The sequence below is a fragment of the Falco rusticolus genome, chromosome 3, assembly GCF_015220075.1.
Source record: "Falco rusticolus isolate bFalRus1 chromosome 3, bFalRus1.pri, whole genome shotgun sequence".
Classification (NCBI taxonomy): Eukaryota; Metazoa; Chordata; class Aves; order Falconiformes; family Falconidae; genus Falco; species Falco rusticolus.
Genome location: NC_051189.1, coordinates 17,199,360 through 17,223,273, shown reverse-complemented (window position 1 = coordinate 17,223,273; position 23,914 = coordinate 17,199,360). Strand labels below are relative to the sequence as shown.

The following is a 23,914-nucleotide window of genomic DNA, read 5'->3' as shown; positions in this document are numbered from 1 at the left end:
AGCAGCTGCAATTGTGTGTCCAAGTTACAATCTAAATCAGGGAACTAATCTAGGGGATAAAAAAAGTGTGCTTAGTCCATAGCGCGGTTCATTGTATAGCCACATGAACTCCATGCTGGGATAAAGGGAGGCCACTGAGCTGTGTTGCCAGGAGATCAAACAAGGGGCCACCCATTTCACCAGCAGCACAACAGTCAACCAGTTCAAACAGATCAAGAAAGTTTACCCAGATGGCCTGATCCAAATCCTGCTAAAGCCAGTACAAACTCCACATCATCTCCTACTTGGAAGGATTTCAGACATAGTTGACCAGAGAGAGCATGACTCATACAGCAGCACTAGACACCCTGGCCAAAACACCTGGGAGTAGTAGGAGGGGGCATCCAGGAGGCAGAGCTGCTCCTGGAATCATCCATTGCAACTCTGAAAAGGTTTCTCACAGATCTGAGCAGTAGGGAGTGAATCCAGTTTAATAAGATTCCGGGTAGGGACCAAGAATTTGGCTCTCAGAAAGGAAAATATGGCATATTTTTTGCTAAAAATGCAAATAAAGATCCTTTTGTAAGGATTGTCATGCCAGACAAATATATATTTTTGTAGCAGATATCTGAAGACTTTTTTATACGGGGAAAACTGAGGGTGCAATTCCAGGAACATTTCTTCAAAAGCAGTACTGGCACATGGCTTGTGTGGAAACTCTGAGCTGGACTGAGGAGCTGCCCATCCAGTAGAAGGGAAACATTTTTTGCCTTCCACATCTTTTTTCCAGCAGGATGCCTTTTCCAATTCAGCGCATCATGAAATGATGCTGGGTAGCAAAACAGAAGGGAAGGGACGGGACAGGACCACATCATGGTAGCATAATACAAATGTCAGAAACACTCCATCATTTTCTATGTAGATATTATTTATGAATGCTTGGTTAATACTGATGCAAGTTATTAAAATTAGTAATTTGAGTCAGTTTACCATCTGCTATTATCAGAAACATCAATATGCAAAGTTATTTGAAATTTATAACAACTATCCTTACTCTTGCTATACTAAGGTAAAAAGCATCAAGAATATTTCTTTTAGCTATTTCTCTACCCTGCTCTTACAAAAACCATCAGCAGTAGAATTCCCACAACTCACTAGGAAGCTCGTCTCTGTACTGAGCTGCCTTTGTAGATGGAAAGCTTTCTGTAATACCTAATCGAATAATCCTTTATTGCGTATTATATCATCCTTTTTTTTTTTTTCCTGCCCTCGAAGGTAATACAGGAAACATGATCACCACTGGCCATTTTTTCCTCCGAAAAATCAACTTTTATATGGGTATTTTTTGGTTTGAAGGCTGCAGCGCTTCTAACTAAAAGAAATCTTATCTTACATGAAGTAATGAGGATGAGGGGGTTATGCCTTCCTCCTCAGCCTCATGTATAACACAATCCTTTGCAGGAATATTTGAAACTTCTTGCAAGACTGCAATATTTTCAAATAAGCAGAAGAAATCTATCATTCCTGTACCCTCTCATATACTTCTGAGTACTGACACGTCTAAAGCTTCTGTTTCATTATCACTGTTCATGACATTCCCAGTTGCTCAGAATATGCATGTGGAAATCAGGTTAACAAAGTTTTAGCCATAACCAAAATGCATGGGGAAAACCCCTTTCCCCTCTTTGTGGTATGTTACATTCCATTTGTGTCAGCCTCCCTTCCCAAAAATCCTTTTCCACTCTCAAGCTCCACTGCAAGCAAAGTGATTGCATAGATCGGAGTTTTTGGACAGCATTAGTGTTTCAGCCCACCCTGCGCAATGACAGAAAGCTGAACTTGCTACAGCAGATCCATTCTCTGCCTGGTCCGTAAGTGAACGCAGCCCCTGGGTGACCTGGTCCAATGATTCCAATTCAAGCGTTAGCAGTACTCAAACAGCACACTGCTGCGCTGTCACGTACAGTCACTGTGGTGGCTTAGCGTGTGCGGGTCACAACGGACATGTAGACCGAAGCCCACGTACCGTCTGCAAACAAGGTCGTGGCAACAGAAAACGTTTTGAGCCTTTGAAGCACCTGTTAAAAATGCACATCCACAATTAATTGGATTCTTAAGACTCTTAGATTCCTCACTAGTAGTAATTTCTCACATAGCTACATCAGCATTACTGTCACCACATCCACTGTCACAGAAGGCTCATTCTGTCCTGGAGAACAATGACTTGGTTTCAGTTATTCAAAATCTATAACATGTCAGCCAAATTACAGTGCTATAACACATCTGGCCCTAAAACTTTTGACAAGTGTCTGTGTAATATTACCCCATCTCTTCACAATCCTGTCCTTTGCTCCCTATGCCAGCTTCCATTACAAAGTGTAATTACATTGAAGACCTCTGTCCTGACCTTTTGGGGAGCTGGTGACCTGTCCCCGGGATATCTGAAAGATCAGCTAAAGCCTACAGATGAAAACCACTGCCAGCAGCTCAGCTCTCTATTGGAGCGGAGTAACTCACAGTTCCAAAGCTCCCTGGTCTAGAAAGTCACGCTTGTGGTCCTGGTCCAAAACTATGAAAACGATCTCCCGTAAATTCAGAGACGTGAGCATCATGACATTTTGCTCTAAGTGGTAGGTGTATTTCTTCAGCTTGGTCTTCTCTGTGAACACAAGAATATTTCCACACCAGGGAATGCCAGGTCAGTGGACAGGAGCTTTGTAGAACCTGAACATGCAGCACCGACTGGGAAGCAAGTACTTGGCTTTCCTAAATTTGCACTTCTAGACAGCTCAAAAATGAGTTGATAAACTGAAAGAGCTTTATCCAGTTCCCAAGGGCAGGAACATGAGGCAGAATTATTCTACTTCTAAGAAAGTGAAAGGACTGCTTGCACTTCTGGAAAGGATTCAGAAATTGCCAGTCTTCGATAGCCGAGAGGGAAAAGTGTCAGACTGTAAAGCAGTATCTAAGTTCATTGCATGCTACTCCTCACCCCTCCCCATGCCAAAGTTATGAAGGAAAGAAGGAACCACCAGCAGAGCAATGCAAAGAATTAAAAGCAAATTATCATTTACCGTCATTTCATAAGGCAAGAAAAGACATCTCCTGCCAGTTGCGAGAGCGGATGCTGGATCAGAAAGCCCAGAGCGGGGAGGATAGTTGTAACCTAATTACGTGGAATTCTTCCATGGGTTTTCCAGAGCCGTGCGATTACAGAGCCAGACATACGGGCAGGGCAGCCCAGGTGCAGGACTAGCACCGTGTTCCATCTCGCAGGAGCAGGACCCGCAGCAGCAATGCCAGTGGGGCCGGAGGGCCTTGCCTCCCCTGTACCTATGGAGCTGCAGATTATTGCAGGTTGTGTTTTGTTATCTTACAGTTCAACCATGACAAGGACAATGAAAATAATGTTAACGTTTCTAGTCTTGACTGTGAATTACTTGATTCTTACAACCAGAACAGCTGTTTGGCAATGTTCCTTCCTTCCACAAAACACGCCTGCCATCTCCTGGCCAGGCCACCAAGCATCGGGGCCGGCTGGAAACGCACCTTCAGGTGTCGGTACTGAATGGGCTTCTCCAGTTGTTAACACAACCAAACAAGCGGGTCGAAAATAAATTTTGCTTTGGGATGTGATGTTCCCCTATCCCAGAAGAATTTAGTTTTCAAGCTGTGCAAAAACTTATTTCTCTTGATTCATAAGGATATGCATGAGTTTTTCCTTTTAACTTCTTACCTGCAAATATCCTGAGAGTTTAATTTATTCCAAGTCTAAAGGAGACATTCAGCCAAAAGAGTCATTATTACACTGCTTTTACATTTAAATCACAATTTTTGGTGGCTTTTACAGGAAACCAGCATCGCTTAAAACTGGAATTATGGTTTTCATGAATATTTATTAAACACCAACATTGCAGTGGAACAGGAGGCTGAGCAAAGTTCGTGTGGTGTCGGGTTCCAATGCAAATATTTGATGTGGCTCTAATCAAAGCCAATGCTAGAGTTTCCCATCACCTTAGGAAGCTTCAAGGAATTTGCTAACTGGGAGTAAAACTTTGTTTAGAAGCCAAGCATTAAGTTGTGAAAACAATTCTTTGGTCCTTGCGATATTCAAAACAAAGCTGAATCTCTTTCTGAAGAATCTGAGTTATTTTAGGTGTAACAACTACTGGATGATATTTCACAACCTGCTATGCAGCACTGCAGATTGCATGCTCATAAATACACCCTTCAAAGGCTATGACTAACCCACAAGAGCAGAATCCTGAGGGGTTTTTTTTCCAGGTTAAAGCCATTCTGTAAGAAAAAGAAATCCTATCAAAATCAAAACACTTCATGAACTGCATTGCGTTAATGAACTTGAGAGAAAAGGGGAAAAAGGTTATGACAATGTTTTCAAAACAGGACACTGATCTGTGTTTTCTTTTAAAGATCACATGTAGTACAAAGCATATCTTTATAATATATGCATATAACCTACATCTTACATGTATATTATACATATACATACTATACTTATCAATGCAAATGTTATTGAGTCTTAAAACTAAATACTTTAATTGCTCAGAATTTTTATATTTTCAGTGCCTCAATATTAAAATATAAAACTGGATCATAAACCAGAAATTCTGTGCTCCACATCACTGGCAGTTAGGAGGGATAGGTTGGGAGCTGGAGCCACCTATACGAGCATGTAAAACTTCCATCAGGCTAGTTTCAGCACCTTCCCCAAATTTACAAGATTTCTTGTGTCATTGATGGAGATTACGCTGTTCAGCCCTTAGTGGTATACATCCCCCACCCAACTGAGGGGAAATGAAGGGCTGGGAACCACCCGGCTTCCCTGTACAGGCAACGAGAAGATGCCATCTCTGGAGAAGGATTCCACCTCTCCAAGGACAAGTGTCTAAAACAGTGGATGTGTGGTGGGTTGACCCTGGCTGGACATCAAGTGCCACCCAGCTGCTCCATCACTCCTCTCCTCAGCAGGACAGGCTGGGGAGAAAATATGATGGAAAAGAACTTGTGGCTCAAGATAAAGGCAGTTTAATAAAGCAAAAGCGAAGGCTGTGTGCAGAAGCAAAGGAAAACAAAAGATTTATTCCCTACATCCCATCAACAGGCAACGTCCAGCCGCTTCCCAGAAAGCAGGGCTTCAGTACACATAGCAGTTGCTCTGGAAGACAAATGTAACAAAAAATGCCCACCCCCGCTTTAGCCTTTATTGCTGAGCACACGCCATAGGGTATGGACTATCCCTTTGGTCACTCTGGGTCAGCTCTCCTGGCTGTGTCCCCTCCCAAGCTCTTGCCCATCCCCAGCCTGCTGGTGAGGGGGGTGAGGTGGGAGAGACAGCCCTGATGCTGCGGGAGCAGGGCTCAGCAGCAGGCAAACACTGCTGTGTTCTCACTGTCTTCCTAGCCGCAAAGCACAGCGCCGTGAGGGCTGCTGGGGGCGAGTTACCTCCGTCCCAGCCAGACCACGTACAGGGTGTCTGTCCCACTTCATTTACTTCTCAGGAAGCCTGGAGTGTTAGAGCAAGCTTTTAGACAGCAGTCACCTGGCAGGAATCCTACCCACAGAGTCTCGAGATGGTGATAAAACCAAAGAGCTGAAATGTCTTTGAATGAACCTGTTTGTCTCCATTCACAGAGGAAGTGAGGCTGACTCCATGCCCAGCTCCAATTCAACATCAGGCAAAACTCTGCTAGACGTTAGTCCATCAACACTGTCACAGCACTCTCAAAACCATCAAGCTGCAACAAGGTCTTTTACCATCACACACCAGCATACTCTTCATGCCAGTCCCTCTGCTGTGCTGCCTTCTCCTAGTCTCACCTCATCCAGGGCACGTATTTTCTCTCTGCTTCTTCCTCCTCTCTCTTCCTTGGCTGCTCTCCCTCCGTTGGCTGCCCAACATGTTAACTTAACCACCCACAGCTGCACCTTGTCTACATCAGCCACCCCACCCCCTGAAGCCAGCCCACAGCTGTATGTTACCAATGATAATAAACCCACCTTCATTCCTCTACACGACACCATGAAGTTTATCAGCATCTGGGTTGCCCTAGGACAAAAAAGGCGAGACTGGGCATCACCCTGAACCCTACAAATCACTTATGCTCAACTTCACGTGAAACAAAGCTGTGCTTCCCTCTTCTTCCCACCCCCCACAATGGCAGCTAGGTGCAGTCTGAATTACACCAGCCCCCCTAGCCCAGCCTCGTGCATGGTTAATACTCCGACCTGTCTTTTTGCTGACTAGACTCAATGATGTACATACATGTCGCTGAAGGCTTTTCATGGGAGCAATGTTGGGGTCCTCCTCTCCCAGGGAGGATCTTCTAAGAAGACCATGTTTTCTGCCATGGCAGGTCTGATTTCCAGTATCATTTCACATTCTCTCTACTTTTGTCTCTCACATGTTTCCTGTGAACAAATATCTCCCAGATCAGCTCTTCTGAAGACTGAAATCATCATGAGATTTGTCAAGACACATCAAGAGATGTGTCAAAACTAAAAAATTATTCTTTCCAGTATGCTTCATTAATAATAATAAAACAAAAGCTGCACCACAGAGCAGCTGACAATTGTTCTTAACTAGTTTAGCTAACTGGTGTCTCACTGGTGACCAGAGTACACTTCAGGCCTGTGAGCCCTTTTCAGTTATCATGAACTAGGTAAATTTAGTAGCCCACAGACTAGCAAACAGCTCCTGTTTGGGACTGTGTATGCGAAGGGCAGCGGAACTAGGGGCAGGGTTGTTCTGCGTGTGACTTCAGAAAACTGAGCTTTTCCACCAAGATTTTTTGCTGCTGAGGCTTTGTACTGGTAGTGGATTCAGTGAGACTGGCAATTGCAGTGTGAACCTCCAGACTGGTGACGCTGGACACAGCCCTGCTGAGAAGCGCAGGAAAGCGCTGGCAGACAAGGCTCAGCCCAGTCACAACAGGGAGATTAATGTGTCCACTGCTGGCATTTCCTCTGCAAGGCAGGATTTTTCAGGAAGAACACGTTTTCTGCTGTGCTGTGTCTAGTTTCCAGTGTAATTCTGATTCTCTCCACTTTTGTCTTTCACAAAACAAGTTGCACAAATGGTAAAATGAATGTTGAGCCCCAGGTTGAGGGAACCTGCCTTGCTCTTATTTCACTTGGTAACTCGGGGGTTTCCACATCTCTATTCCATATGTTGATAAATATCTGAGAGAAAGCCTACAAGGCCTTTGTTTTACATATGTTTCATTAGAATAGCCAGAGCTTGCCTTTCAGCTGTACAGCTCCCCGCATGCAGCCGTGCATCACCTCGTAAGGGGAAAAATAGTTGACTGTAACATGTAATTACTTTTGTTAGCTGAAAAAAACAACATATAGAGCAAAGTTCTGTATGTACAGCTGCTATTAAATATGTGGTTTCAAAGGGAAAATCTTCATTAATGAGGTTAAAAACTAACACTGGATCGGCATTTTATTTGCTCCACTTACAGCTGTATAACATAAAGCATAGCTGAGGTCAGAGAAACTGCTGTGATGGTACCGTTTGCTCTTCCATATGCTCCACAGAAAACATCACCATAATTTTTATTTCTCCCTCTCAAGCAGGCACACCGTTTCTGAACCATTGTCTGCCATTTGAAAAAAAATGAAAAAAAAATTGAAAAAAAATGACCTGCACTGGCTGTTAGGATTTTCCAGCATCCCACCTTTAGCAAAGACACATTTTTCTTTGAACAGATACTGAGCTCACAAGAAGCAATAGCCAAGAACAGCTATAGTACAGAAACTAGTATTAAAATCCAGGTAAATGGTGTTTGTTACAAGATTTAAGGAAAGTAAACTATGTAATGGAGGGAATGGGAGCCCTGCAATCAGGCATGCCTTCCCTGATGATGATCCCATGAAACTGGGACATTTTTGTAATTGATTTTAAAGATTGTTTTTTTCAGTATTCCTTTACATGAAGCTGATAAATGTAAATTTGCTTTTTCAATACCTAGCAGAAACAATATGACTCCTTGTAAGCGATACCAATGGATGGTGTTGCCGCAGGGTATGAAAAACAGTCCTACTATATGTCGATGGTATGCAGCAAAGGCATTGTCACCTGTACAGGAACAATTTCCACAAATGTATTGTTATCATTATATGGATGATATTCTTGTATCAGCTGCAAATAAGGCTGAACTTCAGCAAGTGTATCCAGTTTTGCAGCAGTCATTGGCCACATTTGGGCTATGTATAGCACCAGAAAAGATTCAACAAGCCCTGTGGAAATACTTGGGAGTTAAAGCGCCAGATCAAATGCTTGAGCTACAGTCTATCCAGCTCCGAGTAAATGTCAGAACCCTAACTGATTTGCAAAAATTATTAGGGACCATAAATTGGGTAAGGCCATACTTGGGCCTTACAACAGAACAATTGAAACCACTCTTTGATGTATTGAAGGGTGACACTGATTTAACGTCTCCCCGATCACTAAGGAAGCCAGCTTAGCCCTAGAGAGGGTGGCCAATGGTCTGCAACAAAAAAGGGTACACCATGTAGACTTAGAAACTCTGGTAAGTTTATATATTGTCATTACTAACTATCATCCCATGGGATTGTTGGGCCAATGGAATGAGTGCTGGCAAGATCCGATACATATCTTAGAGTGGTTATTTTTATCTGTACAACCACGGAAGACAGTAAGCACTCAGACTGAACTAGTATCAAAAATCATCAACAAAGGATGTACACGGTGCGTTCAGCCCATGGGCCAAGATCCCAATTACTTGATAATTCCCATTGAACGTGATTATGTAAGCTGGTGTTTGGCAAACAGTTTACCATTTCAGTTGGCTCTGGAAAGATTCAAGGGACAAATATCCTATCATCTTCCCAGTCCTAAATTATTACAAACTTATTTGGACATACAAATACTTCAAAAGCTGCTGGCAGCAGACAGCCCAGTGCAAGGCCCTACGGTCTTTACAGATGGTTCTGGGAAATCGGGAAAGGCAGTGGTCACTTGATATGATGGGAAGCAATGGCAAGAATTGATACACTTGACACAGGGATCACCTCAATTGGTTGAACTTAGTGCTGTCATTGTTGCCTTTAAATCATTTTCTCATGTGCTGTAAACATTGTTACAGACTCTGCTTATGTTGCAGATGTTGCGCGACTCATTGACCATGCATTGCTTAAGGAAGTAAATTCAGAACGACTATTTTTATTTAAAACATTATGGGTAATAGTGAGTCAATGCACACATAGATATTACATCCTGCACGTCCGCAGTCACACTGGATTGCCAGGATTCATCTGTGAAGAAAATGCCCGTGCTGATGCTCTTGCAGCTCCTGCTTGGACTCCTCCAGTGCTGGATCTGATATGACAGGCCCTCGTGTCTCATAATTTTTTTCATCAGGGGGCTCGGGCATTGGTCCATCAATTTAAAATATCTTTTGCAGATGCAAAATCCATCATTGCCGCTTGTCCAGAGTGTCAGCGATTGGGTCCTGGACTAACGTTTCCACGAGGGGTCAATTCACGTGGCTATCAGTCCTTGGATCTGTAGCAAATGGATATCACACGTGTCTTTTTTTTGGTCGTTCACAGTATGTTCATGTCTCCATTGATACCTTCTCAAAAGTTCTATGGGCATTGGCCCATACTGGGGAGAAGGCTCTGGATGCCATTTCACATCTTCGACAGGCTTGGGCTGCTCTGGGGGTTCCTAAGCATCTCAAGACAGACAGTGGACCAGCATATATTCATCTGCACGCATGGCCAAGTTCTTGCCTCTTGAGGGGTGGAACATGTTAGTGGCATCCCGCATTCCCTGACTGGCCAAGCCATTGTGGAGCATGTTCATCATACTTTAAAACTACTTCCTGAAAAACAAAAAGGGGGAAGGGGTTCTGAGACTCCGCATGATTGTCTATGGAAAGCTGTGTATACATTGAATTATTTGACTGTGCCGGCTGGAAAAGAACGTCCTGTGATTATCTCACATTTCTTGTCTTTGCAGGAAGATCCTACTATCTGAGCAAAGGTTTTAATGAGAGATCTACAAACGGAAAAATGGACAGGCCTGTGGGATTTAATTACCTGGGGATAAGGGTATGCTTGTGTCTCCACAGATGCAGGGCCGCGGTGGCCGCAGGAGTGTTAAGCCTGTTTTAGATCCTAGAATTGACAAGAGGACATCAGATACTGGCTGTTCCACAGAACTCTTGAGAGGGGAGTCAGAATATCTGGGTGACCCTGATGCAGAGGCTGAATCAGACGTAGCTTTGTGCCTTCTTAACTCAACCTAAACAGCCTTTCCACATATCCTGCCAAGGGCCCTACAATAGATGATAGACACAGCCTTTCTGGTTAAAAAAAAAAAGGGGGGGGTCGGGAATTGTAGAGGAATGAAAGCAGTGGGTTGATTAGCATTGATGGTATGCAGCTGTGGCCTTGCCTCAGAGGCAGTGGGTTGATGGACATGGAAGACATGCAGCTGTACCGCTAAGTGGTTAAATAGCCCTGAGGATTGTGGGAGAGGGGTCGGGTGGAGGAGGGGTATGGTTTGACCTCTGGAGGAAGGAGGTACAGCACAGACAGTAGAATCTGACCGATGGTAAAGCCTTGTTGCAGCCTACTAGTTTGTTTGTACTGCAACAGCGACTTGTGAAAGACAGACATTTCTCAGTGTGGTGCTTGGAAAATGAAACAACAACAAAACCAGTGTAGGTGAAGGATCAGGGAGCAGCAATCTGAAGTGGTGCATTTCCCAAAGGCCCCAGTGTGGAGGAAAAGCAGAGCCAAGAGAGCCAGAAGTGAGTGCTGCCCTGAGCATGGCGCCTCGGGCAGGAGCTTCACAGCAGAACTGTGGCTGGCAACCCAATGGTGGTGCCCATGTCTGCCATCCTCACAGATGGTCCATCTGTCCTGTAGCCAGAGAGACACCAGGAAGGGCGCTGCAGCCCTCGGACACACTCCATGATCCCTTTTCTTGTCTCCTTGCTAAGTATGCTAGTCATAGTTAGCATAGGAGAGAAACATGCCTCTGAGCAACTGTTAGTATAATTCCCTCTCTTACCACCCTTTTTTTACAGAAGGCAAACCCCGAAGGCTCGTTCTCTGCTGTTCTATAGAAAATTGTAAAGCCATAAACAGCAAGGCCTAACGCATTTCTTTGCAATCATCTTTTTACTTTAAAGAGAATGAGAAAGTTTGTCATTAAAGGAATACGGGGGAAATTATAGAACTAAGAGATTTGCCTCATGCAGATGATGCACTTGTATGTAAGTCTTGTCTCCTGTCAGAGATGACCCAAGACTCATCGCTGTGTTTTGCCTCTCTGATGTGTGCCTTGCTTTGTCAAGACAGAAAACCCTTTTTGAACTTCCCCAGTGAGCATTCTCTTCAAATAACAAGCATAAAACCAGTATCCTCTGTCGAGGGAAACAGAGCAAGTGCTCATGTTATGGACATTGTCACTTCACACAGATGTGAAATCAGAATCAGTCTTCCACACAACAGATTATCATCATTCATTTTGTCAAATGTTTACTATGAGTAAATTGCTTTCTGCTTTCTTAGCTTCTTTTAAGAAATGCTATCTAAGCCCATGGCATGTAGCTGTAGAGAAGGAATAAAACCCAAACGTAATACAATAACTAATCTTAAACACATTAATTTTTACAGGGAAAATCTTAATATATTGAAAAGGTCCCTATGTCAGTAACAATATTTACAGGTTTTACTTTAGCTTTTCAAATGTTATCTTAATTTGCTCTTTTTCTCTTCAGAAGAAGAAACAGATATAAATATTCTTGGATGAAGACTACCAGTGTCTTTAATGATAACATTAATAATCGTCACATGAATGTAAATAGTTTCCATTGAACTTTAAGCAGTAATACGTGAGTCTTTAAATATTTTGTAAATACCACACTGGCAGTGCCACAGATGAAAGTCTGTCTATATTGAGCTGCAGAACAAAAGCTAGCCATAGGAAAGCCTGTGCACCTATCTGCATTAGCTAGCAATTTGTTGTCATTAGCAGCATGCAGACTGCCAAAGCCCCGGCCCCTGCGTGCAGGCAGGCAGGACTGATGACACAAGCTATCCTCCGCACGACAGAATGAGCAGCTTCACCCAGGCACAGCTGGGTGCCACCCACATGCCAAAGCCACCAAAGCCTCCGTTAATGAAACATTGATATCTGGCTTTTCAAAAAATGCAGATTGGTCTCTTTTATGCTAGAATATCGTCTTAGGAGAAGAAAAGCCACTTTAGGGCCCTTTCATGTCTCTTGGTTTTTGTTTCAGTCCACAATATAGATGCCCTTACTGATCGCAATGAAAAAGCTGTTATAACAAAATGAAAGATGTACTGTACAGAGCTTTACCCTTATGTAAGGAATGCAAAATGGTATTGGGTAATTCACAGCAGAAGGTATCTGGGGAGGAGAAATGAAATTTGGAAATAGTTAATGGATTGCTACATTCATTGCGAACTGAAATGAATTTTTGACGTGCACAGTGTGTACTGTTTTTCTTAGCAAGCCAACTGTTTTCGTTCTTACAAAATTTATGTTATATTTCAAGGTAAATGTATTGTGTGTATTTAAAGCTTTTCAGGATCTTGTCATCAGAAAAAAAATTGTACTCGAAAACCCTCCCTGCATTTTTATTTTTTTTACTTATAAAAATGTGATTTTTGCAAGATCATGTGATTTTATGGTATCTGTAACAAGCACTGGCATTAATCCAATAAAGCCTTTGGCTTGAAGGGCTCATGACAGCACTTATGCAAAAGGAGTAGTTTTACAAACTCAGAGGTTGTTTTGCCAAAGAGTAGTTTTAGATGTGGCCATCATGTATGGGCACGGACCCTAAACATGGCCTTGGCAGACTGGTTTAGAAAATACGTGGTTCTACCATTCTGTATGTGTTCTACCATTGTGTTATGTCCAGTTATTTCAGTGCATGCTACTTAGTTGTAGTTGAAAGAAACCATCAGAAGCTGCATTTGATGATTTGTATTAAAGCAGTTCCTCTTGATCTCAAGTTGAAAAATATTAATAGCTTTTGAAAAAATATATGAAATTTGACCACTCTGAGCTGTCAAAAAAACAAATCATTTTTACATGACTGAAACTAAAACCCCAACCTTCTGCTGCATGGCTCTGTAAGACATCAAAGAATTCCAGTGACCTATAGTTGTTATCGAAGTAAACTGATCTGTGACTTCCTGACTCATAGCGTGATAGAGGAGGTGTATCCATTATTTGGAAAGCATTTTCAAGTGTTAAGTTCTTATTTATTATGAAACAGCTCCCCCGGCTTTGTGCTGCCTTGCTGTGGGGTGTAGGCTTGACATTTGACATATTTATCAAGTCAGGTACACACAGCCACGGTAATACATGGAATCACCTTCACCTTGGAGTTCAGGACTATTTGTCCTTAACAATTAATCTAGATGGACAGATAAAGGCTCTTTATGCTTAATTTGTATGTCAGTTTATACACAAGAAATTGCAGAAGTCCCCAACTAAGAAAACTTTTTTTTTTTATAGGAGTAATAACATGAATATACTTGGAACAGGATTTGACCCCCACATTTACAAAGACGTTGAGACTGCATTTAACCCTACAATTAATATATACCAATTTCCTGAATTGGTATATATAACAAGTGAATTCAGTAGCGATATACTCATGGAACAAAGTCGAATTTGGTTTATTATTCCACATTTTAAACTATGCAGTGCAAATTGCAAAATTAAAAATATCCAGTAGGTGTCATCTTCCTACATATTGTATGGATGATAATAAAGTTTAAGTATTTTTTTTTAAATTGAACTTAAAAGTAGGAGTCTCAAACACTGCAACAGGTTTTCTGAACATGTGTAAAAAATGCATTAATTTGATCTGATAAGCTTTACTAACACTAGGATTTCTGGAATGTTTGACACCCGGAACTGTTTATGCACAAAGTAATTTGCAGATATCCATGACTGTACTTACATGCCTGAATAACAGCTGTAAAATATGCCTGTAAATGCCCACATTTAAACCTGAAAATCTATTTAATGGATTCCAGTTAATCCACATCCTTAAAGCAATATAAATATGTACTACAGCATTGCCTCTGATCCTGAAGCCTGCACGGCAAAAATAGGTTTATGATCCTCTTTACTGATGAGGATATTAAATGAAGTTTGAAGGGCTTGGAAAGGGCAGGGAATTCCATTTCCATAAGTGGTGTTTTAAGTTATTTCTTGAAACTACACCTCATATAAATAAATATTTTCATGTGGATTATTGAGAATTAGCAAGTACCTGGATCTGCTTGATTTACATTGCCATTCATTTTAAATCAAATACTTTTATTTATATTCAGCAGCTTTATACATAGTTGAGAAGTAAAATTACCCAGGCAAATTTGAATCCCTGTGATTCAGCCATCTTCCAACGTAAGTAAAATAAACACTTTTCACATTTTAAACCCTAACCTCTATTATTTGGTGTGGAGATACTTACTAGGTCAGAGTTATGCCTTTCAGCATGTGATTAAAACATGCACTTTGTCCATGTCCATGGATTTTGTAACACAATCCTTTAGCAATCTGGCAACATTTCTGGCTTTGTTAGTGCAGGGTATTGCTTAGGAAAGTTCCTACACAATACTGGTTTTGTCTGATCCAACATCCTTTGAAAATAATAGAAAGCCTTCCAAGGGCTTAAGTCATGAACTAGTCAGGCTCATGAAAAGGCTGAGCGACGGCAGGTGAAGCTGGAGGGCTCACACCGGCAGGAAATCGCAGTGTGGCAGATGCCAACGCACACACAAGCAGATTTCAGCCGTGGCCTGAAACCTGCTTTTAATTTGCACAAGCAACGGGGTGGGAAATGCCCCCAGTTCAGACGGACTAACAACGATTACACAGTCGTATTTAAATTTTATTTTATTTTTTAATTAAGTCACCTTGACGTTTCCAATAGTCCCAGTACGTGTGGTTTCTGTGAAGATGCACGAGGAAGTAAACAGGATTTCAAAGGAAAACGCCTTTTTTCCATACGATCCCGGTCTACGGTTATGCATCGAGTAAGGTGCTTTTGCATCACACACGAAGGAACAGGAAATTCTGCATAACCCTCCGCTAATTAAAAGCTCGTTAGTTCTTTATGGTGAAGTACTCAACAGCCAGGAAACGATTACCTTAGCGCTCCCGCCACCCGCACGCAGCCAGGCGGTGACAGCGCCGGCGTGGGGGGCAGGTTCCGACTGGGAGAGCGGGAGGCGGCTGGCGGAGCGGGGGGGGCTCGTCCTCCGCCGCGCCCAGCTCGGCCGGACCAGCACCGCGCCGGCGGGCGGGTGGGGAAGGGGGCCCCCACAGAGCGCGTACGCTTTCCTGTAATTTGAAAAGGATTGTTTGTGGTGGTGTTTGTAAGGATACGAGGGACGAATCCACGCTTATCTTTGGTGTAGTAGCAGATGGAGCTTTTTTTTTTTTTTTTTTCCGCTTCGCTACCGCAGGCTTGCCAGAGGGGAACGACGAAGCCTCGCAGGAGCAAAGCGGGGCAGGGTGAGCTCCCGTGCTGGCTCGGGACCACCACCCGAGCCGCCTGCCGCTCCCACAGCCCGCTCCTACGCGCCGCGTACCTTCCTCCGGGGCGGGGCAGGGCCGCGCCGGGCCGCGCCGCCCGCAGGGAAACCGGCCCCGCCGCCGCCGCCCTCGCCTCAGCTATCGCCTCCGAAGCTCGGCTCGCTCACAGGGCGCAGTCGATGCTCAGGGGCACTGGCAGCGGCCGGGCTCCCCGGGGCCGGGCCTGGCGCGCAGCGAGCCCCCGCCGCCTGAGGGAGCGCGCGCGGCGCCCGTTCCCGCCTCCCCGCCCGCGGCCGTTGGGCGCGAGGGGTTGAGGGGAGGGGGGCGCGGTCGCTCGCGCCTGCCTGGCCCCCCGCCCGCCCCCTCCCGCGTGGGAGCCGGCGGGCGGGGCCGCGCATGCGACGCCCGCGCGGCCCGGCCCCGCCCCCGCGGCCCGGCTGCGGCCGGCGCTGCCGAGGGAGCGCAGAGCAACATGGAGGCGGCGGCGGCGCGGCGGGGAGCGCGGCTCGGATGGGCGGCGGGCGCGGGGCGGTAGCGAGCTTGCCGGCCGCCTTCCCCTCCTCCCCCTCCTCCCCCTCACACCCGCTCCCCCTCCCCTCCGCTCTTTAAGAGGCGGGAGGCGCGGGCTGCCTGCCCCCCTCGCAGGGGATGGCGGCCCCGGGCCCTCCGCAGCTCCCGTGGCTGCGGCTGGGCCCGCGGCTGCGGGCCGGGCTGGAGGTCGCACTGCGGGTACCCAGCCTGTTCCTCATCGACGCCATCTTCAACTCGTCCCCCCTGCCGGGGGGCTCCCTGTGCGCCGCGCTCCTGGGCGTGCTGCTGCGGCTGCTGGGTGAGAGCTTCCCCCCGCCGCGGGACGGGGCCCCGCCGCGCAGCCCCGGCCTCCCTCGCCGGCCGGGCGCTGCGGGGGGTCGGCACCCCCACCGGGCCGGGGCCCGGGCCGCTCCTCGCTGCCGCCTGCCCTCGCTGACCTTGCTCGCAGGCGGGGCGGGGTGGCCGCTCCTCTCCCCCGGCCCCTCAGCCCCCCGCCGCCCTACTGCCGCGGCCTGTTTCCCCCGGCCCCTTCCCGCCGCTTCCCCGAGTCCCTGCGCGGCCGCTGGGGGTACATGACCGTCCCGTGTCCCCCCCGCCTGCCCCGCTCGGTGCCCGCTTCCTCGCTCCGCCCTCATGCCCCCAGCCCCCGGCGGGGCCCCCGGCGGCGGTGAGGCCCTGGGGGGGGGGCGCGGGGCCCGGGCGTGGCGGCGGACGGGCCGGTGCTGCGCGCCATGTGCGCGGGGGCCGGGGCTGCGGGCCCCGCCGCGGCGGGAAGCGTGTGGCGCCCTGCCTGCAGCTGCTTGCTTTATTCTTACTTAAAGCCCTTTGCATAGAGTGATTCTTCCTGCAACACGCCGTTAAATCCTTATTTTAGGGACAGCAGTTCAGAAATGCCGGGAATTCGGTTCCCGAAAATAAGCCTCTTGAAACTGGCCGGTGGTTGGTTTTAAGCGTTTTTAATTTATTTTTTTCTTGCTTGGGATGAAGGTTGAAAATCGCTGGTGTGACTAGGTGATGGGATTTCCAGTGTTGTCTTGTGTTCCTAACATAGCCTAGGCCAGGTTGGAGCCCCGCTCTGCAAAGCGCTGTACTGGCGATGCTGCGTCGTGTATCGCATCTTGGCGCTGGGAATCCTGAGGCAGGAAGGAAAGGAGAATCCAAAGTACAGCAAGAGTTGTTTTGCAGGCCTGCAACATGTTGATTTTGTGTTTTGTTTGATGTTCATAGTGGAAAAAAAGGGGGGGGAGGGAAGGAAGTAAGTGGTAGGGTTGTTGGGGTGAGAAGCTGAGACGAGAGGTTAGAAGGGAAGGTACACAGAAGCGTAGTGGTGACGCACCGCGGAAATTGAGGAGCGGAGGGTAAAAACAAAGGATAAACTATAGCAAGGCAGTAGCTGAGAGGAGAGCGAAGGGAGAAAGTAAACAAAACAAAGTAGGTGTTTTATTATTTGTGCTGTGCCTCCTTTCTTAAAGGGTGCCTGGGGGAGTCGCCGCTCCTGTGAGAAGGTCCTGCCTGCCTCCTCTGCCTGGCCCTGCAGCTGGTACCGACAGCTCGGGGATGGGGATGGGGAGGATGGGGTCTTCCTCCCTACTACCCATTTTCTTGACCCTTTGTTCCATGCTTCTGGAATTGCTAAGGGCACTTCTCACTGGTAATTCCAGTAAAAAAAAAAAAGACATGGCAGTGCCTCACCAACTTAATTTTAGGAGTCCTTCCTCGTCTGATACAGACGCTGTAGGAAGTGCCATGAAATTAATCCCACGTAATGTGAAAATGGTGCATGTGTTATTCAATGATAACTTTTAAGTGTGTGATATTGGGATTAACAGATTAAGGCACTTTGCAGGATTGCATTTATATGATCGCTTTTCTGGAAGAGTTTGGGGAACCAGAGGGTAATCCCTGCCTCCTGCAGAAGAGGGTTGGGAACAGTTTATGCCAAGAGATTTATCTTGTACTTTGAGGCAAGTGGTCTGTGGTTTTTGGCTTTCCAAAATTACAAGAAAAATAAAAATGTAACTACTTAATGTCAGAGACCTTCCATGTGGTTCAGACAACAGAGTGCTTTTGCATCTATTTTTTCCTTGTATGAATTCAAGGATTACAGGGCCGGATTTCTGCTGCTGTTAGGATAAAGCAAAATACTTACTTTGGATCGTACTGTATTTAAATAGTGGGGAAGTTGCCTTTTTAGTTACCGTTTTCAGGCTTTGACAGACTGATCCAAATTTTTCCTGTAGCGCAATACTATTTAGCATAGGATAAACACAGAACTTGTATTCTGGATACAAGGATTGTAGCTTTGGGGAGATGGTTAGCTTTTGGGGGTGATGTAGAACAGTTCTGAAATGTATTGGAAGCACAGTTCTTCAAGAATATTAATAGAGTTCTGTATGATTTTTTTTAAGAAGTTTTACTGCAGTACTACTTGGTCTGATTCTTCCATCGCTTATTTTCTACACAAGTACATAGCTGTACGCGGCACAGAACCAAGTTCTGCAACTGGAGTGCAATTTGTCTTTAATCTTTTTGATTAGCCTTGCATCGTTTCCAACAGTGTTTGCTGTTCATAGCTGCGTGTTTTTTTTCAAGTGTGTCGATGCCAGCAGAACCACCGCCCCCAGGAGTGTGAAACTTCAGACAGCAGTCCCTCCTGAGCCAGGACACTGGTTTTTGAGAGGGTTACTATAAATACTGTAGTCTGTAGAAAGATGTGGAAGCAAGTAGAATGGCTGGGGCTAGGGAAAAAGTAATTTGGCAGTTCCGTATGATTAAAATACTTGACTGAAGATAGCCGAACCCTGCAACTGACTGCAAGTCAGATCCTAGGTAGTGTGCGATTATAAAGAAACTGACAAATTGCAGGAGGTAAAAGAAGAAATGAGAGGGAGGGATTCATTGTAATGCAGGAAATTAACTTTTAAAAGTAAATGCTTGTGATTAAATGTTGTGTTTGGAGGCTGTATTGGAGACAGCTGGTGATAGGATGGCCTAAGTAGGAACAGTAAAGATGAGCAGCAGTATCTACAGAAACATGAGAGACAAATCAAAGGACAAACTGCAGCATTTCCTATCGACAGGAAAAATGGGAAAAGATTCACTGTTTGGTGAACACCTTGCAGGGCAGAGCTAAGTCTGCTGTGGCAAGATGGGCTGAGTGACAAAAATACAAATGGGGGGGAGGAGTGCTCAGCTCACCTCCCCTTCCGAGATCCGAGTTACCTCCTGTGGCCTTTGGAGGTTCCTGTGCGGGGTCCTGACTTTTCCACACAAGTGTTGACAGAGAAATACTTTACCTTTTGTTAGTTCTTCTTTAGAGGAACCAGTAAGTCAAGCTTCTCTATTGACTCTCTGTAGTGCTGTTTTTAGGGATGTGTCCTGCGTGTGAAATGCCAGTGTTTTAAGATGACCTAGAGTATCTAAATACAGTCCTGTTACTGCAGCTGCAAGGCAGAAAAATAGCTTTTGTTAGCAGGCGTGTTTCAGGGCAGCCTGCTTAGTGCAAAATGCATCTCGTCTGGCTCCAGTGAGCAGAATTATGTAAATAATGAGCTTGTCACACGCATGCGAGCCTTTTCTGTGACTTCTGAGAAAAGACAAAGGGTACAAACTTGTTGGCAGCATTAGCTTTCCCAGAGGTGTTTATGGTGGTACGCATGAAAAGGCAATGAAACTGTCAAGCTGATTTTTACAAATAAGTGCTGTACGTAACAAATATTCAGCTTTTCATGGAAGAACTGAGCTATGATACAAGGCACTTCCTGAAAACTGGTTGAGGCTTTTCCTCAGTCTGCTTGACAAGGTTACTAGGTTAATGATTAGTTAAAGATAATGTTTTTATATCAGCCAATGCTGTTTGCAAAAAGTACTGTTAAGATGCATTTATAACCTTTTTTTTTGTAGTCTGCCTTGTGCTGTTGATTCATGTTGACCCTCCCCCTTCCTTTTCAGTCCTCCAGGCTGGGTGGGGGGGTTGGTTTGGTTTTTTTTGTAATACAAGGAGCTGGCAACAATACTGGTGGAATCAAATGCTGTTTTTTAGCAAAGTTTTTTTTTTATTCCCATGATCAGGATACCACAGCTGAAAATATTTTTTTAAACACTTGATTATGGAGGATTTAGAACAATCTGAAATACAGTCGTCAGAAAAGACTGATGCTGTCCTCCAGTAGAAAGAGGATTACTTGTGATGTCATTAATTGTAGTACTGAGATTGAAAGCAACTTTCAATCAAATGTAAATTGTAGAGCTCGAAGTATCTCTACACTGGTTTGGATAAGAAAGCAGTTAGGTAGACTGGAAGCGGATTGAGAAGCCCCAAAACAAAGGCAGTGTGTTCACTGAAAAAAAAAAAAAAATGTTTAAGGAAGTGAATCTAGTGGGAAGTGCTATTTAATTTAACACCTGTTAGGGCATAGCCCTTACCTATGTAGTACATAGTTATGAAATTTGTAAGCATCACTACAGAAGGAGTTTACTCCAAGGACATAAATGTATACCAAAGTACTATTGATGCTATGATAGCATTTCTTACAGGAAGGTGCAGACTTTTCCAGTCGTGGTCAGTATGAGGGAAAGGTTAGAGAACAGGATTGTCAAGATTAAATCTGACTTCTAACAAGATGCAAGTTTGCACTGGCATTGGAGAGGCAATTGGTGCAGGTTTGGATTTGTGTACAAAAGCTTTATATTGCAGAAGGTCTTCTCCAAAGAGGCTTGTTTCAGGATGCCTTATCAGAAATGAAAGCAAACTGGAGGGAATTGGAAGAAGAGTGCTACCCTCCCTGTTTTTAGTAGTCAACTACAGTAATTTTTCACTATTTTCCCATTAAAGGGTTTAGCTGAACTGTTTTGATGACTGTTATCTGTAGTACTCCAGCTTGGACATCCTTGCTCAAGTGAATTAGAGGACTTAATAAATTTTGCTCATTTAGACCTTACTAACTTTGCCTGTAAAGGTGTATTTGGTAATTCTTTTTTGCTTTTACAACTTGTCAGCCCTTAAGATTTCCAGACTAAGGCTGAAAGGCTTAGAGTTGTCACTGCTGTAGTCTGAAACTGCAGGTGAACTTAATAGAAATTGTGACTTAATGCTTGCATTGGCTTTGCATCTCGGCTACAGCGCACGGATGTATTCGATGCAGAGATTAAGTCGTCCTTACCTGTTCTCTGAAAAGTGCACCATTGGTAATGCAAAGTTAAGAGTGACTAATGGGAAAGCGAGACATTAAATAAATGTAGCTCCAAAGCTAAGGGTTAAAATCTGTTGTTGAGTTTCTGCTGAGAACTAAACCATTTCCATCTGTTTTCAGGTGTCTTTGTGTCCAGTGTTGTTCTGGTCTTACAACAGCGAGCACTTTTCAAGTTTTATATGATCGCCTCAGCATTTCTGCTGGCTGCAACTTCAGTGTTGGTGAATTACTATGCTTCTTTGCACATAAACTTCTACAGTGCCTACTACACAGCTGCGTTTGGAATTCAGATCTTCCCTCATAAAGGACCTTCGCTATGGATGGCCCTTTCCATCCTTCAGCTTACCTTTGGAATTGGATATGTTACACTGCTGAATGTGCAGTCCATATACTCTCAACTCATCATCCTGGATATACTGATTCCTGTAATTGGCTTGGTTGTTGAATTACCTTTAAACGTCCGGCAGATACTAGTTTTTATTTCAGGCCTAGTTCTGACACTAAATACCACAGCCATTTTAGTTACGAAAATTAAATGGTTCTATTATTCGGTGCGGTATGTTTATCTGCTGGTGAGGCACATGTATCGCATTTATGGATTACAGCTATTGATGGAAGATACATGGAAAAGGATTCGATTTCCAGCTGTACTGCGCGTCTTCTGGCTATCGAGACTTACAGCACAAGCTGTGGTATTAACGTATGTTGTCAAGATGGCTGAAACTAATACAGAAGAAAAATTCTTCTTGATATCGTGGGATAACTGTTGGGAACTGATTTGCAGTCTGATCATAAGTGGGTGTGACTCTACTTTAACTGTCTTAGGCATGAGTGCCGTCATTTCCTCAATAGCGCATTATTTGGGACTTGGTATCTTGGCCTTCATCGGATCAACCGATGAGGACGACAAAAGGCTTGGCTTTGTAGCACCCGTCTTGTTTTTCATCTTGGCCCTGCAGACTGGTTTAAGTGGACTGAAACCAGAAGAACGATTAGTTCGCCTGAGTCGAAACATGTGCCTTTTGTTGACCGCAGTCCTGCATTTTATCCATGGAATGACAGACCCTGTGCTGATGTCTCTCAGTGCCTCCCACGTGTCGTCGTTTCGCAGACACTTCCCTGTACTGTTTGTTTCTGCTTGCCTTTTCATCCTTCCGGTTCTGCTCAGTTACATCCTCTGGCACCACTATGCACTAAATACTTGGCTTTTTGCAGTTACAGCATTCTGTGTAGAGCTCTGCCTAAAAGTAATAGTTTCTATCACTGTTTATATATTGTTTATGATTGATGGCTACTATAATGTGCTATGGGAAAAACTTGATGATTATGTCTATTATGTTCGTTCAACTGGCAATATTATTGAGTTTATATTTGGAGTAATCATGTTTGGAAATGGAGCTTACACAATGGTCTTTGAATCGGGAAGCAAGATTCGTGCGTGCATGATGTGTCTGCACGCGTACTTCAACATCTATTTGCAAGCAAAGAATGGCTGGAAAACTTTTATAAATCGCCGGACTGCTGTTAAGAAAATAAACTCGCTTCCAGAAGTAAAAGGAAGTCGGTTACGTGAAATAGATGACGTCTGTGCAATCTGCTACCATGAGTTCACCACCTCTGCTCGCATTACTCCATGCAACCATTACTTTCACGCACTTTGTCTTCGGAAGTGGCTGTACATTCAGGACACTTGCCCGATGTGCCATCAGAAAGTGTATATTGAGGACAAAGAAAACACCAGTATCTCTAACAACAATGGCTTTGTGGCACCAAATGAAAATCCTGTACAAGCTGCAGAAGAAGCTGCTGATGCTGAAAATGAATTAAATGAAGATAACGACAGTTCTGACAGCGATGAGGAAGACAGTGACTGTGTGGCACAGCACTTGAACGAGACTCTTAATGTCGACTCCAACTCTCTTGGTGATTAAGATGTCCTTTAAGCCGTGAGTTATTTGTTCGAGATTGACTTCAACAGAATAAAAGTATCACTTTGTAGTTATTGTACTTAAGCACAACAGCAGTATCTCAATGTTGAGTCTGTGAATGGTGGTTGTTTACTGTGGTGTGTGCTACTGTAAATATACCTCTAATTTTTGCTGGTCTCTTTAATGACCACCTTAAAATTATGTACATTATTGTACATGGAATAAAATGTTTTCACATGTTTTTAAGATGGTTGGAAAAACACTCTTTAATTGATGTAGTGATAATGCTGTGCCAAAGACTGTAGACCAGTAATTCCCGATCAATGAGTTCTGGATGCAAATGAAAAATACTGGTGAAAACAGACTGTTCAGCAGGTCAAATCAGAAATGAAAAGCCTGAGCCAAAGCAGCTTTACTTACAAATTCAGTATTAGCAGAGCTTTATCGCTAAAAACTAGTGAGTTGTGTTTTTAAAAAATAAATAAATACTTAGGTTGGTAGACTTAATGTTATAGCATTTGCGTATGTGGAACAAAAGATGAAACTGCTAAGCTTTCTGGTAAAGTAGTAAAGCATGCCATTGATGTGTTAAACATTCTGAATTGCCAGTAGTAGCTTCAAGTGCTCTACATGTGAACTCGGCAGCCTGGTATTAGCCTTGTAACGCATACAGGTATTAACAAGAATGGCTAGCTTGG

General features: G+C 44.5%; 2 protein-coding genes and 1 long non-coding RNA gene across 5 annotated transcripts in view; 1 reads left to right on the top strand and 2 right to left on the bottom strand.

Annotated features, from left to right (window-relative positions):
• Window positions 1–9,166: 9,166 nt before the first annotated feature.
• Window positions 9,167–15,031, bottom strand: LOC119145295. Its single transcript, XR_005103376.1, has 2 exons — window positions 14,944–15,031; window positions 9,167–9,851 (listed from the first exon to the last, which is right to left on the bottom strand). It is a non-coding gene; the product is annotated as an uncharacterized LOC119145295 (long non-coding RNA).
• Window positions 15,032–15,347: 316 nt separating this feature from the next.
• Window positions 15,348–23,462, top strand: RNF139 (ring finger protein 139). 3 transcript variants are annotated; one of them, XM_037381644.1, is made up of 2 exons: window positions 15,348–15,544; window positions 21,409–23,462. In XM_037381644.1, the coding sequence occupies exons 1-2, from the start codon at window positions 15,454–15,456 to the stop codon at window positions 23,217–23,219; spliced, it is 1,902 nt and encodes a 633-aa protein (XP_037237541.1). In that variant the 5' UTR covers window positions 15,348–15,453; the 3' UTR covers window positions 23,220–23,462. The 3 variants fall into 3 exon arrangements, with proteins under 3 accessions (XP_037237541.1, XP_037237539.1, XP_037237540.1); XM_037381642.1 differs by lacking the exon at window positions 15,348–15,544 and adding an exon at window positions 16,028–16,394; XM_037381643.1 differs by lacking the exon at window positions 15,348–15,544 and adding an exon at window positions 16,881–17,747.
• TATDN1 (TatD DNase domain containing 1) overlaps window positions 20,144–23,914 on the bottom strand; it is a 31,191-nt gene continuing 27,420 nt past the window's right edge. The window contains exon 12 of the mRNA XM_037381645.1: window positions 20,144–20,436. Coding sequence (XP_037237542.1) covers window positions 20,358–20,436 — 79 coding nt within the window. The 3' untranslated portion in view covers window positions 20,144–20,357. The remainder of the gene's footprint in view (window positions 20,437–23,914) is intronic.

Bases quoted from the DNA above. Each gene is read 5' to 3' on its own strand.
- RNF139 (XM_037381642.1), top strand. From the start codon at position 16,214: ATGGCGGCCCCGGGCCCTCCGCAGCTCCCGTGGCTGCGGCTGGGCCCG. The intron at 16,395-21,408 runs GTGAGAGCTTCC...ATCTGTTTTCAG, and splicing joins CGTGCTGCTGCGGCTGCTGG to GTGTCTTTGTGTCCAGTGTT.